This window comes from Vipera ursinii, assembly GCF_947247035.1.
Source record: "Vipera ursinii genome assembly, chromosome: 2".
NCBI classification, from domain to species: Eukaryota; Metazoa; Chordata; class Lepidosauria; order Squamata; family Viperidae; genus Vipera; species Vipera ursinii.
This window is the reverse complement of record NC_139513.1, coordinates 108,916,046-108,932,476: the sequence shown is the minus strand read 5'-3', so window position 1 is coordinate 108,932,476 and position 16,431 is coordinate 108,916,046. Positions and strand designations below refer to the sequence as shown.

The following is a 16,431-nucleotide window of genomic DNA, read 5'->3' as shown; positions in this document are numbered from 1 at the left end:
GATTGTTAAAACCAAAGTGAAGAAATACAAAGTTGGTTTATTTAATCAAGATTAATATATATATTTGTTGTTTCCGGTAACCTTTAAAGCAGGGGTCCCCAACCCCCGGTCTGTACCAGTACCGGGCTGCAACACGTCAGCAAACGGTCCGCACAAACAAGGAAAGCCTCATCTGTGGGACACAGGCAGCACACAAAACCACACCCCCTCCAGTTCGTGGAAAAAACCTCTCTTCACTGAACCAGTTGGGGACCTCTGTCTTAATGGACTTTTATAAAACAGGACTGAATGACAAGGCTTTAAAGATTTGTTTATAAATAAAGACAGTGATGAGAAGAAGACATTTTTGTTGCATTTTCAGAGAAAATGATATTGTGTGGGAAGGAAAGGAATGTAAAGATTGTGTGTGTGTGTGTGTGTGTGTGTGTGTATATATATATATATATATTTATATATATATATATATAAATATGTATGTAGGTCTTGGCGTATTCGGGTCTTTTCCCGTGTAAGATTGAGAGTGTCTTGGCGACGTTTCGACGAGGTCCGACTTGTCATCTTCAAGCTGGTGTCTACGGCTTCGTGCTTGCGCGAGCAAAGCGTGATCAGAGCTGCCGTCTCTCTATAAATATTGGTGGGGGGGTGGGGGTGCTGGCTTTCTTGCTGTAAGCGGGTTGGTTGGCTGTGTTGTTACATCTTGATTGGTTGATGGCGTTACTGTTTGCAGATTAGTCGGCTGTTTTGTAACATCCTGTGTGGCTGAGGTGTTGGCTGTGTGTCCATTAGTCTTTTGTGTTGTAACAACCTGGATAATGGGCTGTGTGATGACATCCTGAGCTCTAGTGTAGTGATATCCTGAGTTCTGTGTTGCAACATCCTGGGTGGTTGGCTGTGTTGTGACATCCCGAGCTTTAGTATTGTAACCCAAATACGCCAAGACCTACATACCTGTACCCGTGAAAATCTACGAAAACATGTATGTATGTATGTATGTATGTATGTATGTATATATATATATATATATATATATATATATATATATATATATATATATATATATATATATATATATATATATATATATATATATATATATATTATATATCTTAGCCTCCCAAATTCTTTATTAGCAATTTGAATAATTTGCACAAATAATGAGCTGTCATAAGTTGACTAGTTCCTGTGGATAAGCCCTGAGCCGGGCCAAAACAGGAATGAAAGAGTTAATTAGCAAGGTCCATTCAAAAAGCCTTGACAAATACTTAAACATATATATATATATATATATATATATATATATATATATATATATATATATATATGTGTGTGTGTGTGTGTGTGTGTGTGTGTGTGTGTGTGTGTGTGTGTGTGTGTGTGTTTTCATAGATTTTCACAGGTACAGGTATGTAGGTCTTGGCGTATTCGGGTCTTTTCCCGTGTAAGATTGAGAGTGTCCCAGTGGGACCTCGTCGAAACGTCGCCAAGACACTCTCAATCTTACACAGGAAAAGACCCGAATACGCCAAGATCTACACACACACACACACACATATGTGTGTGCATGTGTGTGTATATGTGTGTGTGTGTGTGTGTGTGTATGTATGTATGTTATTTCTTAGAACCCTTAATGGACTTTTGCTGACAAGGATTGAATGACAAGGCTTTGACAGTTTCTTTATAGGTAAGAGATGAGATCTGGGGGGAAGAGATACTTTATTGTATATTCAGAGAAGGTAATAAGTTAGGGAAATTGTAGTGTACTTCTGTGATGATGGGTGAAGTTATTTCTTTATATACTTCTTTTCTTTTTTTCTATTCATTTTTCTTTTTTATATTTTATTTTCTACACTTTCTGTTATTTCTTTTCATTATTTTATACCTTTTAGTTTGTATTGATCTTTTAACTTTGTAATAGTAAACTTTAATAAAAAATATAAAAAATGTACATATTTGAATTCTATAAAAACATAACATTCCTTTTCCTTGTCCATGAACTACAAAGTTCATTAATCTATCTCTTTTCTAATTAGATTATTGAAATATGAAAGAATTAATTAAATTAATAACTAATTACTTTTTCAGGGAATTCTGCAGATAACAGCAGTCATTCAGATACTAGGGTAAATTGCTTGATCGCTTTCTCAAGACATTTTTCATGGATGCCCTCCCTTTTCTTTTGCTCTATGTGCTTATGATTGACATCATAAGTGTATCTCCAGACAAAGTGCATTTCATGTATTTTAAGCCTTGCTATTTTGGAAATGATCTTGTTTCTAAGAATATAACTAATTAGAAGTTGCTATCCTCTATCTCAATGCTGAATTTTTAGTCTGCATTTTCACTCAGGTCCTTATGGTAACTCTTCCTGGCATCTACATAAACATACCCATATCTATCTATCGATCGATCGATCAAAAGATATTTAAAAACTAAAACACAGATCACTGAGACTAAAAATTTATTTAAAAGTTTTTAAATTAATTTTTATTCTCGGTGATCTGTGTTTTAGTTTTTAAATGTGTACTTACCCGAGGCTCACATTTTTAAAACTATTTTAGAAAAAGAAAGATAGATGGATAGATAGATAGATAGATAGATAGATAGATAGATAGATAGATAGATAGATAGACAGATAGACAGACAGACACACACACACAACCCCCCCCCGGGTCACTTGTAGTTTAATGCAGCAATAGCATCTCCTAACAATCCAAATCACCCACTCACCCACCCCCGGTAATTACACAGTCTTTTCTTCAACTCATGAATGAAACAGCCTTAAATTATCACTATTATACCAGAATAAAATAGTTTTTTCCTTCATTATACCAGTTTCAAAGTGTGTGCAATGTGTAAAATTTTGTCACTTGGGGGCAAGGTTAAGTACTCTGTTATGGACATCACCAGAGGAGTGTTGGGAGTTCCTTATGAATGCTAGCCAGAGCCCACCTATACCACCTTCCTTTCCAGCATGGCTCTGTCTTTTTGCACATTCCCTTTTACTTAAAATCTACCACCTTCTTCCGCTCTATTTTTAAGCTTCCAACAAGGTGGAGTAGAGAAAACCAGACTTCCCCTATTTTATCTGAAAATAGGGCTCATTTGTGCAGTTCCATATTATCAAGACTCAGGAAAGATTAGACCTTCACTATTTTATCTGGAGAAGAGGAGGCCTGTTTGTGCAATTTATTTATTTATTTATTTATTTTTATTTCCATTACATTTATATCCCGCCCTTCTCCGAAGACTCAATTTGATATTAAAATACTCTGAAAAGCCATCAGGTGAGATTTTCACCTTAAGATGCACTACGTCCAATTTTCCTTATTGCAGTGTTTAAAAAATAATGAAGGATTATTGAACTGAGAGCCTTTGTTGTTTATTTGCCTCTTTCCTTCTATTTACTATTTCTTTCACCCTCCACTTTCCCTGAAGAAAATGGAGAAATAAACAAGGAGACTGCCCATGTTCAAAACTGGAGGTGAAAATTTATCATTTTGCCAATAATAACAGTCACACTCACTAATCAGGCAACATAATTTGACAATGACTTGGAACAGATATTATAGGCAGGTTAGGGACTAGTGGAGATTGTATATACCGTATCAGCATTGTCTTATAGGCCAAATTGATGCTTAAAACTTATTTTTCAGTGATACTATATAAAGATGATTAAAAGGACTGATGTACTGTATAATGGAAATTAAGAAATAAATAACATATGCATATATTTCTCTCCTGGTTAGACCCAATGATTAAAAAAGGGTTCAGTTAAGATGTACCAATCTTGTCCCTAAAAAGGCTTTTTAATACAGCAACTGGGTCTGCCTAATATTTGGCACCTCCATGAAAAATAAGCTGATGTAGCTGGTTTACAGTTTCTCATTCCGTTTTTCTGTGGGACAGTAAGAAAGCAAGACAACTACATGGTTAGGACTACATTAATACATACCATCAGCTGTTTTAATCTATTCTTGAGATCTGCAAGACATGCAGAAGAAATTTTTGTCTATTTTTGATCAGCAGCTGTTCTTGGAAACACTGCAGTTAAGAAAGAGAAGAGCAAAGAAAAGCACTTTTCTTTTTTTTTAAAGAAAATTTTCTTTAAATATATTAAATAATATATCTGGGTTTCTAGATTTTTATACTTCAAAACATTTTCCATGATCATGTATATTGATTTATTCAAATTACATTGCCTGGTGGGATAAATTCAACACTGGGTATTAATCCTTATATTCCTCCAAAGTATATGGAATTGGCTCTGTATATGATAACAGTTCCTAAGAAACTGTACACATCTTTATTCTTTCTGGAAATTATATATAATTCCTTCTTTAGAACAATGATAGACTCAGCTACAGGTAGTCCTTGACTTAAAATCCAACATTTAGCAACTGTTTGAAGTTACAATAGACATCAAAAAAGATACTTACAACTTAGATTCAAAGTTTTGATGGTTGCCCCCCCCCTTCCTGAAATCAAGTGATTGAATTTTGGGTGCTCAGCAAACACCCCACATTTATGGCCATTCACAATGCTCCATAGTCATTTGACCACAAGTTACAACATTTACTTCCAGTTTCTGGCAAAAAATACCCATTGCAAAGAATGAGTTTGCTGAACAACCATAGCATTTACTTAAGGACCGTCATGTTGACTTTGCTTAATGACCACCGCAAAAAGGTTGTAAAATCAAGGGCGGTTACATGATGACCCTTGCATGTAACACGACTTGCAGCCATCATGCCAGGCTCAATCACAGTTGTAAGTCGAAGATTACCTGTACAGGTAGTCCTCAACTTGCAACCACAATTGAGCCCAGAATCTATGTCGCTAAGTAAGAAATTTGTTAAGTGGGTTTTGACCCATTTTATGACTTTTCTTGCCACATTTGTTAAGTGAATCACTGCAGTTGTTAAATTACTAACGCAGGTAAGTGAATCTGGCCTCCCCATTGACTTTACTTGTCAGAAGGTCGCAAAAGATGATCACATGACCCCGGGACACTGCAATGGTCATAAGTATGAGTCAGTTGTCAAGCACCCGAATATAAACCACATGACCATGGGGATGCTGCAAAAGTCATAAGTGTGAAAACTGGTCATAAGTCACTTTTTTCATTGTCATTGTAATTTCAAACAGTCACTAAATGAACTCTTAAGTCAAGGACTACCTGTATGAGAGTAAAGATTTGAATCAACGTCAGAATAATGTAAAAATGCAAGTTAATATTGACTTTAATTGAATCTGGGAATTATTTATGAAAGAGCCTGAAAGCAGTTCCCTTGGATCAGCCTTAAATTGACATTTAACCCATCATGTTTGCTTAATATTTGTTTTGTGAGGTTCTGCAAGTTTTATTCTTAAACTTAAATCTACATTAAAAGACTGAATAACATTTTTTGAAGATTCAGAATTCTGATGACACATAGCTCACATATGCATTTTTCCTGAGATCCAGGTGAGGCAGTATTTTTTTATTTGGTTAGTTGTGATATCTTGTGTGCAGGAATTTAAGGCAGCTAACATAGTGTTCTATCCTTCTATTTTTTCCTCATGCTGGCAACAATTATAGCAACCTATCTCACAAAGAGATAGTTGGATTGTGAGTGACAAGCCTAAAAACCAATCACAGGCTTTCCTTCTGGGGTGTGAATTAAAATTTGAAATATTGCAATGTTACTCCCGCACCTTAACAGTTCAATACAATAGCTTGACTGTACTACGGGATGTAATGACAGACAACAAAGTGAAACTTGAACCAGACAAGATGGAAGTGCTATTATTGGACATATTACCCCTGGAAATGATAGCATTCAACATATTTTCAGTTTAAATTCATAGTTTTGGGATTGCTTCTAGATCCATTTAAATTATTAGAAATATAAGTGTTTTCCATGGCACAAAATCAACATTTCTGTATGGTACTGAGTATGGATATTTGACAGGTTGATCGATATCCCAAGATAGTATATCAAACATTTCCAAAAAAAATCATTACACTGTGGTTTTATAGATTTTTACAGTACTGGCATTTAAGCAATCACTTACCGGTAATCCATATAACAGTTCCCTGCAGACAGGTTATTTCAGAGAAATACTTGCCTTATGTTTCTTTTCCAGAAACTTGGCTTAAAGGACTTATTCTGCTACACTTAGAGCAGACATGTAAAACACAAGGCCCGGGGGCCGGATGCGGCCCGTGAAGTGGTTTCATGGCCCGCGAAGCCATCCTGGAAACAGTAATGGAACGGCCCCCGCTGTCTTGGGCCCAACCCTGGCTGGCCAGGAGCCAATGTACAATTTTGTGGTGGTCATCTATGCTGAAATACATTCAGTCTTAGCTCCACAAGGCCATCTGAAAACAGCGAGGGATCGGCCCGTGCCGTGTCGGCACTGCCCCCTTGGTGCATGCTGGTGAGGTATTACCCTTTGTGAGGAATGAAGAAATGCACCATTGCCTGGAAGTGGCCAGCACATGGCCCTGCCTACTTCGGGCAGGCTAGGGGTTGGGCAGCGTTGTGCTTCTCTTCAGATTCATGCCACCCGGCTCAGCCTCTCAGCACTGTGAGGAGAGCACCCCGCTGCCTGCCAAAACAGTTGCAGGCTAGGGGCTGGGCAGCATTGCACAGTTAACATCGACTCTCACGCTGCTCATGGCATCCCCTCCCATAGAGCCCACCAAGCCGGATATGTGAAGTAGGCGAGGGCCATGTGCTGGCCATTTCCAGGCGATGGTGCATTTCTTCATTCCTCAAGAAGGATGACACTTCCCCAGCTGTGTTTCTTGCCTGTTTTTCTCCCTCCCTCATCTCAAATATTTTCCCACCACTCTGTTATTTGGAAGGAAGGAAGGAAAGGGAAGGTCTGAGGGAAGTCCTACCTTAGTCCTGCCCTGCTGCCCTTTCACCATCCCCTTGCACCCTCCTCCTGGCCTATGCTGGGGGGGTCTCCCTATTGCTAAGGAAGCTTTGGATACAAAGCCAGGTCTCCTCACATGGAGAGGGAATGGGCCTCCCTCTTGATTTTGCCCTCGTACCCATCATGAGCAACCTGGCTAAGGAGAGCAAGCACAGCAACAGCAGCCTTGAGGAGGAGGTAAATGCAGCTGGGCACCCCCTTGGGGAAGGGGGGCTGGGCACCCCCTTGGGGAAGGGGGGCTGGGCACCCCCTTGGAGAAGGGGGGCTGGCACCCCCTTGGGGAAGGGGAGCTGGGCACCCCCTTGGGGAAGGGGGGCTGGGCTTAGTGCCATGGATGCTTGAGGGCTGGGCTAGGCATTTGACCTCCGCACCACCGTCCAGTCCCCCCCCCATGGTCTGAGAGGAACAGTGAGGCTCCTCCGGTGGACCATGCCTTGGCACTTCCCTGGTCCCATCTCCTTCTGCCAGAGACCCTCAGATCTGTCCCACTCCTGCCCAGGCCCCCATAGCCACCCTTGACACAAATGATGTAGAGCTGGCCATGCCCACCCAGTAGGCCATACGCACTCCAGCCACGTCCACCCAGTAGGCCACGCCCACCCTGGCCAAAACCCAGCCCCCCCCCGAGGGCAACTGCAATGCTGATGCGGCCCTCAATGAAATTGAGTTTGACACCCCTGACTTAGAGGGAAATGGAAATAACTGCTGCCATTATTTTTCCACTAACCTGTAATTATTTATTAAACTCAAACTTATATGTGGGACCCCTTTCTCCATTTGTTTCTGTGTGGTGTACTAAATCAGGCAAGGTAGGCTCATTTATTAAGCAGTACTAGGCAGACCCAGGAAGTGTTTGCCCTTCGGAATCTCACGCCCCCTTGGAGGTTTTTTGCAAATCCTTCAACTGTATGTTTCCTGGGAATGGCCCTATAGGTTAGGTGAGCCTCCACGACTATGACTAAGTTATTCTGTTAGTTTTACATTTTGTGTTCACCTGCAGTCACAACTGAAATATAGGCACCTATATAAATTAACATTATAAACAAAATATTACCTTGATACAGTTATTGTGTTAATATTGTTTTTCATTTCCTATTTGTCTTTGGCCCAGATAGGATTTCAGAGGTTTTAACAGAGGCACGAGGCAAGCAGAAATCAGATAATGGCAAATAACTTCAAAAATCTTGCCAAGAAAGATGCAGTGACTTGTCCAGGCAGCCTCCAGGAGTCAAAATTGACTTGAAGGTACAAAATAATATTAATAATGAGGCAGTTTTACTGCGTTTGTTTCTAGCAACTTGCTTTGGGATATGAAGAAGGCAGCAAGTGTATTTATGATTGCCAAGGAGGTACTTTCAAATACTTTTCAGGCTGCCTTAAATTTCAAAATAATGTAATTGCAGTGATATTTTGTGGGAATTAGGGATTTGCTTCTCTGCTTCAGGTAACAAATAACTGGCTTTTCATGTAAGATTGTAACTTGAATTTAGTTTTAGTTGCTAGCTGGCTGGAATATGTAAATCTGCAGATAGCATAGATTTGAACGTCCATATTGTTAAATACCCTCATCAGTGGTGTATTGAATCTTATAGTTACAACTGTTTTACAGATGTGGGTCACACCCATCATTAGTGATGAATTTTTTTTAATCCCATTTATATCCCGCCTTTCGCGGAAGACTCAGGGCGGCTTACAATTTAAAGCACAAATCAATGTGCTTAGCAATAGCCTTCATTCTATGTCTATGCCTGCTTATTAGGGCTTTCGGGGGCCCCGAAGCAGCATTATTACAAAGTCAGCTTAATTGCCCCCAACAATCTGGGTCCTCATTTTACCTACCTGGAAGGATGGAAGGCTGAGTCAACCTTGAGCCTGGTGGGACTCGAACCTGCACTAATTGCAGGCAGCTGGTGTTACTTATGGTTAGCCATAAATGACATTTATTATAACAGCGTTTTAAAACTGTTCTTGTGTATATTGTACCATTGTCGTATAACCATCCAGTGGAGCTCATGATTTCCCAGTTGCTGCTCTCCCGATGCGTTTTGATTTCCAACTTCCCCAATGCCCTCTCTAACGAAATTCCATTCATAGGGCACCAGACTGGGAGAAAATGGCACGACATAAGCGAAACTGCAATGAAACGTGTCCGTTACAAGGTTCTCTGGATCTTGGCTAACTTGAGGTTTAAGAAAACATCGGTTTCTGGGTGGAGTTGCTTCCTCTTGATCAGACATGTCAAACACAAGGCCTGGGGGGCCGGATGCGGCCCGCGAAGTGGTTTCATGTGGCCCGTGAAGCCATCCTGGAAACAGTGAGGGAACGGCCCCCACTGCCTTGGCCCTGGCCCAGAGACCCTCCTTCTGCCAGAGACCCTCAGATCTGTCCCACTCCTGCCCAGGCCCCCATAGGCACCCTTGATGCAAATGATGTAGAGCTGGCCACGCCCACCCAGTAGACCATATGCACTCTAGCCACACCCACCCAATAGGCCACACCCACCCTGGCCATATCCACCCGGCCCCTTGTGGACAACCGCAATGTTGATGCGGCCCTCAATGAAATTGAGTTTGACACCCTGCTCTTGATTAACTGAATAGCAATTGACCGGAGGGCTTCAATGTCTTCTGAAAAGGCTTTAATAGAAGAGCTCTCGTGCCAGCCTCCCGTGACGTCACCCGATTCGCCCCCGCCCGGAGACCAGCCCCCCCCGTAGAATTCGGAAGGAAAACAAGCGCTGACAGAAGAGCAATCGCTTATCTCCTTCGCTATTAAGTTAGAAGGCGGGCTCTCGGCAACCGTTACTTCCCCATGTGTGACGCAACGCCGCGCCTTCATTGGGGCGGCGTTCGAAAGCTTCGGCTGCCATTGGCGAACGCAGGATGGAGAGGCGGGCTTTCGGGAGGGAATGTTGTGGCAGGCTCTGGAAGCTTCCTCCGCCCGCCATATAAACTTGGAAGGGGAAGCGCCTCCTAAATTCCAGCCCGAGCAGACAGAGCGAGCGGGGTAGGCGGCCGGCTGCTGAGGGGGGTTGCAACCGGCGATGGGAAAGAATTATTATCATATCCTGGGCCTGGCCCGCGGGGCTAGCGAAGACGACATTAAGAAGGCGTATCGCAAGCAGGCGCTGCGCTACCATCCTGACAAGAATAAGGACCCCGGAGCCGAGGAGCGATTCAAAGAAATCGCCGAGGCGTACGACGTCTTGAGCGACCCGAAAAAGCGCGAGATTTTCGACAAGTTCGGCGAGGAAGGTGCGTGCCGAGAGCCGGGCCCGAGGAGTCGTGTGAATAGGCGGGAGGGGGAAATCGAGTCTGCAATAAATTCGGGGGGGGGAGGGGAGGAAGAGAGTGTAGGACACGTAGTCGCTCATCCCAAGTTTTCGGGGACGAGGGATCTTAATTGGTTCAGAATTGGACTGTCTTAAATTGCCTTAGTGCAGCGTTTCCCAACCTTAGGAACTTGAAGATGCGTGGACTTCAACTCCCAGAATTCCCCAGCCAGCTATGCTGGCTGGGGAATTCTGGGAGTTGAAGTCCACGCATCTTCAAGTTCCTAAGGTTGGGAAACGCTGCCTTAGTGTGCTGTCTTTGGTGTACGGTCTAAAAGGAAAATTGGAAATCGCCTGGCTCACGGTGTAAATCGCAAGACGCAAAGAAAAAAAAAACAAATTACTGGTTGGTGGGCCAGGAAAGGAGAATTAAATCCCCCCCCCCGGTTGAATTATTTTTTTTCTCCCGGAAGCGAATGAAATGAGAAAGTGAAACTTTAAAATGAAACAACTGTACTCGGGCAGGGGGGGGGGGACTTGAATAAATGTTTTTCAGCTTTGAAATATTTTTATCTTTAAAATTGGCGTAAGCCAAAGAGTCTCCTCCCTCCTTCGGCTGTCGTTTCTCTTGACGTTAAAAATTTATACTCGGCTGTTTCCCTCGATTGCTAATAATCTTGTCCCCACTCTGAAAGAAAGCTGCTGACTTTCCAGTTTGCTATTATAATTCTCAGATCTAGCCTTTAGGTCCCATTAATAAATATTCTTTTCCCAGCGGCTGTGGAAAACCACCGTGTTGGGATTAATTTCTCAAGGAGGGCAAAATTGTGAAGAACAAGAAAGTTCTTTTACTCTCCCTTCTGGAAACTGGCCAGATGAGTTGCCATCTTTGAATTGTTCTGATTGTATTAAGGTCACTCCTCAAAAATCCACCATTACTTTACAGGTTCTTCCTGTCTAGGAAGCTTACTTGGAGCCAAGTGAAAATGCTTTGTGTAGAAAAGTAAAATAATAATAATAATAAAATGCAGAATTTCTCCCTATTTCTAATGATTTTATTTACACTAATAAAGATTGCTAAGTGTATACTTTCTGTCAGCTTTCTACCTTGTGGCAGGTATATTTTAAAGAACATCATTGCATACCTAGCATTTATAAAACAGCATTTAAAACATTCTTCCTATACAATTTGTACAGATTTGAGATAGCTTTTCAGTACTGGTTTCCATTGTCTTGCTTACTTATATTCATAGTAAATGCTCAGCAATTTTCCTCTGAAGAGTTGGTAAAATATCTATTCACTGCATATATTTGGGTTGCATGACAAGCTGTCTAAGATAGGTGGAGCCTTTCCTGCAATTTTCTAGTAGTAGCTAGAATATTCTAGCATATTCTTATGCTAGTGACCTTTCCAATATTTTATTTGTCCTGAATGTTTTTTTTTCCATAATTCTTAAAAGATACCTATTGCTTTATGCAGTTGAGGTAAAAATGAACAATAATTTCTGTTATATCTACAATAACATTCAGTTCAGGAGAGTGTTAGACTGAAACACTGAAAAAGGTTTTTTGCTGAATTTATATAGTTGAATCATGAACATGGTGAAAAAGGGAATTGTGAAAGGAAAATGGAGGTGAAAATTTAAGGCATTTCTAAGATTAAACCTATTTGACATTCTCAAAATAAAAATACTAAAAAGAAACTTTGACATGGAGCACATATTGTAACATGAGACATCGGACATGAGTATTACTGGATGAAGTGTATTTTTATGTTTTCTATATTTCAGGATTAAAAGGCGGTGGTCCCAGTTGTAGTGGAGGAGGTCCCAATGGTACTTCATTCACTTACACCTTCCATGGAGATCCTCATGCCATGTTTGCAGAGTTCTTCGGTGGACGGAATCCTTTTGATAACTTTTTTGTTCAGCGGAATGGAGATGAGGACATGGATGTTGAGGATCCTTTTTCAAGTTTTCAAAACTTTGGTTTTACTCGTAGTCGTGGAGGACATGAAAACATCCGCAAGAAACAAGATCCTCCAATCATCCATGAGTTGAGGGTGTCATTGGAGGAAATTTACACAGGTTGCACCAAGAAAATGAAAATTTCACACAAGCGTCTCAATCCAGATGGGAAAAGCACACGTAGTGAGGATAAGATTTTAACAATAGAAGTAAAACGAGGATGGAAAGAAGGAACTAAGATCACATTCCCCAAAGAAGGAGACCAAACACCAAGCAACATTCCAGCTGATATTGTTTTTGTTCTAAAAGACAAGCCACACAACATTTTTAAGAGAGATGGGTCTGATATTGTATACCCAGCTAAGATCAGCCTCCGTGAGGTAAGTTAAAAAGCTAGATTTGTCATTTGAAAGATGAACTAAATAATAAAATGTCTGAATTACTGCATTTTGAAATAGATTAATGTTTGATTTGGATAATCCATACATAACTATAAGAATAGACTTGTTGCAACTTTAAATAGCCCCTAAGAGTATATACTCTCAAGACACTGGCAGCATTATGGAACACATTCTGGAAGCGTGCTTCATATTGCTATAGTAGCTTGAACAGGAACAACATTAAAGTATATTGGTATACATGTGGCATTCAGGTCTTTTTGGCATTTTCTCTTAGCATGAAATCCAACTGAAGCCATTGTCAAATGAATGAAAATGACATGTTACCTAGTTTTTCTCATTTATAAAAAAATGTACTGATTTATTTATTTTTACATACAGGCTTTGTGTGGCTGCACTGTGAATACACCAACATTAGATGGTAGAACCATACCAATGATATTCAAAGATGTTATTAAACCTGGCATGAAGCGAAGAATTCCTGGAGAAGGTCTTCCATTTCCCAAGAATCAAAATCAGCGAGGGGATCTTATTATCGAATTTGATGTAAGATTCCCAGACAGAATTCCACAGTCTTCCAAAAGCGTCCTAGAACAGATCTTGCCAATATAATAAGACTGGCACCAATTGGACTGCTCTACCTCTAATATGGAGGATTACAGACTGGAATCAAGATTTCAGGGTCTGTTTTGGCAGTGGACATGAGAGTAACTTTATGCTACAAAATGTTTCAAAGAATCCATTGAAAAAAGAATATTGCACTGCTAACTGACTTTAGACCCAGATTCCCTTTGCTCATAGCATTTATAACCGGGACCATTTGCTGAAAGAAACAGGAAAACATCTCAAAAATTTGAATCTGGGTATGGCAACCAGTCATGATTTCTGCTTCATCTATTTGACAAGCCCTAGTCAGACCATGCCCATGCAGATTCTCATTAGAAAAAAATGAGACTAAAATCTAAACTGGACTTCAGAAGTAAACATCTTCAATCTCTTGTCTATGTTGTATTGTGTTGTCTTTGTCTTTTACATTATTTCCTGAAGGGGCATAGCCTATTTTTAGTAAGTATTCAGATTTCCAGCTTCTTTGATATTCCTATGGTACTCTTTAAATAGTACCAAATGCTGACATTTTGGAAAGAAGTTGTTCATATGGCCATAAAGGTTTGCCTCTTTCAAAAAGTTGAATAGGGCTTTTTCTAATAACAGGCAGCTCTTGAACGCATGCAAAAAAAAAAATACAGGAAACCATCTGATTTACAGACTTGCCAGATAATTTTTTTCTATACAGACATATTTATATGTCCTGCTAGAGGACTTAATCTAAAAGAACTGAATGTATCAAGTCTGTCAAATTTACAGTTGAAAATTTTAATAAAAAGACTTCGGAGTCTTGCTTATTGATATCTATGCTTAAAATATTTGTTTTGCACTTTTGCTCCTATGATTATTGAAAAATTGGTAAATGCCTAATTAAATCTGATGATTGCTGCAAATTGAAAAAATAGCAGATACTTAAAACTACACATGAATTGTCACTGTTTTCTGTCAGGGGAAAAAGACTGTAATTCTAAACCTTATTTTTCTTAAGGAAATTACTGAAAACCTTTTGTTTTCTTCAGATTAAATAATGATAAGAAATAATCTTTACTGTAATTAGAATATAGTTGTAGCTATCTAATGAATACAGATTTTGTGCTGCCAAGTATTTTGAACAGAAATTCCACCAGGCTCTTTGATCCTTCAGGAGGATTATTGCAGAAAAGTAATAGAGATGGTTAAGAAATCTAGTCAATTCTTCCAAAAATTTATATTGTTTCATATCCCCAATTAGATTATTGGTAATTTAACACTTGACTAGTTTGGGAAAAGGACACATTGTCATTCACAGACAGCTAGCATTCTAATGCTAATACTAAAAGTACACATTACTTATTTGTAAGTATTTAATAAATATAAATTCCAAAGTGTCATATATTTGATAGCCATATCAAACTAAAACCTTGTGCCACTTCTTTAAGGTGGTATAAAGGTAAAGGTTCCCCCGCACATGCGTGCTAGTCATTTCCAACTCTAGGGGCCGGTGCTCCTCCGTTTCAAAGCCGAAGAGCCAGCGCTTGTCCGAGGACGTCTCCGTGGTCATGTGGCCGGCATGACTATAGTGGTCCCTATTTTTCTACTTGCATTTTTATGTGCTTTTGAACTGCTAGGTTGGCAGAAGCTGGGACAAGTAACGTGGCACTCGGGATTCGACCCACCAAACTGCCGACCTTCTGATCAACAAGCTCAGCGTCCTAACCCACTGAGCCACTGTGTCCCTTTAAGGTGGTATACATGCTTTATATAACAAGGACTTTTTGGTATTTAATTGGTTTAATGACAGATTCTTGCTTTGAGAGAAATTAACAAATGTATGTTGGTCTTCTAGCTGTAGTATGTACAGCTAGGTGCACCTACAATTCTTCATCATACAAGTTGATGAGTTCATCAAATTGGTGAAGTGCCAGTGTGCATGACATCCTCCTATTGCTACAGTGGAACCTGGGTGGAGGAGACTTGTGAAATATATTTCTCATAGCTTGGGGTGGGCCATAATCTTGTTGATAATATAACAATAGCCAGCTTTGTCTAGTGGTTAAGGCACCATGCTAAAGAGGGGGAGACCATGAATTATGGTCCCACCTTAGCCATGAAAGCTGATCTTTGGCCAGTCACTATTTCTTGGCCCAACTCGCCTCCCAGGGTGGTGGTTGTGGGGAAAATAAGATATGTTGGATATGTTTGCCGCCTTGAGTTATTTGTAAAAATAATAAAGTGACACAAAGTAGATAAAATACAATTTTTTTAAAAAAATCTGCAAATGGCAATCATCTGACGACAGGACACTAAAATTGTCATGTGTGACTAGCCATTAAATTACTTTTTCAGCACTATCATATAATTGCTAAATGGTGGTGGTTAAGCTAGATTGCCTATAGTAACTTATCTAAAATATGTCAGCTGTTTATTTGTGGGTGTACAATATTTCAGTAATAAATATCCTATAAACAGGTCTTACCCAAAAGTCTTCTGCTGTCCCTGACTTCAGTGAGATACTGACCTGTCCAATTTGAGTGACTCCAGGTGACTGAACAGATCATGTAGTTCCTTAGCAACAGGGAATGATTCCCCACTGTTGTGTTTTTTGTTTGTTTTTTGGTCTAGCTTACAGACATGGTTTCCTGGTGGTCTTTTCTCAAAGTATAATTTTTGAGGGCTAGATTGGTGGGGATGTATGCATACATCCTAATGCTTCATAAACTGGAAAGAGGATATATGGAAAAAATATAAGAGCTTTTTAAAAGCCTAAGTAAATCACCTTGGGCATATATGTGTGTGTGTGTATAATTTATTTATTTGCTGGCGTCAAGAACATTTCAACTACATGTATAGACTTGTTTTTATGTCGAATGTATATGGTATGCACACACAAGCTGAAGTACCTGAATTACACTGTTGATTTTACTGTATGTACAATGACCACACATGACAGCTATGCACAAAAAATACTTTGCATGTGAGTTGTCATTACAAGAAACATTCTCAGTGAAAAAGGGATAAAAGACTTAAGTAGAATTAAAGTTCTGAAATCAAAGCTGTCCAAAATACAGGTTCTAACAAGTTGTTAGGCTAACTCCAACTCATTTCTAGTACAGTATATGTGCAATTTATTATTATTCTGCATCCTAAACAATCTCAGAAGTAGTTAAGGCTATCATTACTTACTAGCCAAAACATCCTGCCTAGTTCAAAGTCCTAGTAGAATATTAAATTTCCTGGTATCAGGTTACTGGGTCACTATTTTTATGTTTCTCTGCTTGGCTACTAA

General features: G+C 39.9%; 1 protein-coding gene across 1 annotated transcript; it reads left to right on the top strand.

The window, feature by feature from the left end:
• The first annotated feature begins 9,844 nt into the window (after positions 1-9,844).
• On the top strand, positions 9,845-13,999 carry DNAJB1 (DnaJ heat shock protein family (Hsp40) member B1). The gene is made up of 3 exons (XM_083356962.1): positions 9,845-10,178; positions 11,986-12,542; positions 12,942-13,999. Exons 1-3 carry the CDS (start codon positions 9,968-9,970, stop codon positions 13,170-13,172), a joined length of 999 nt encoding a protein of 332 aa, XP_083213088.1. The 5' UTR covers positions 9,845-9,967; the 3' UTR covers positions 13,173-13,999.
• Positions 14,000-16,431: the final 2,432 nt, after the last annotated feature.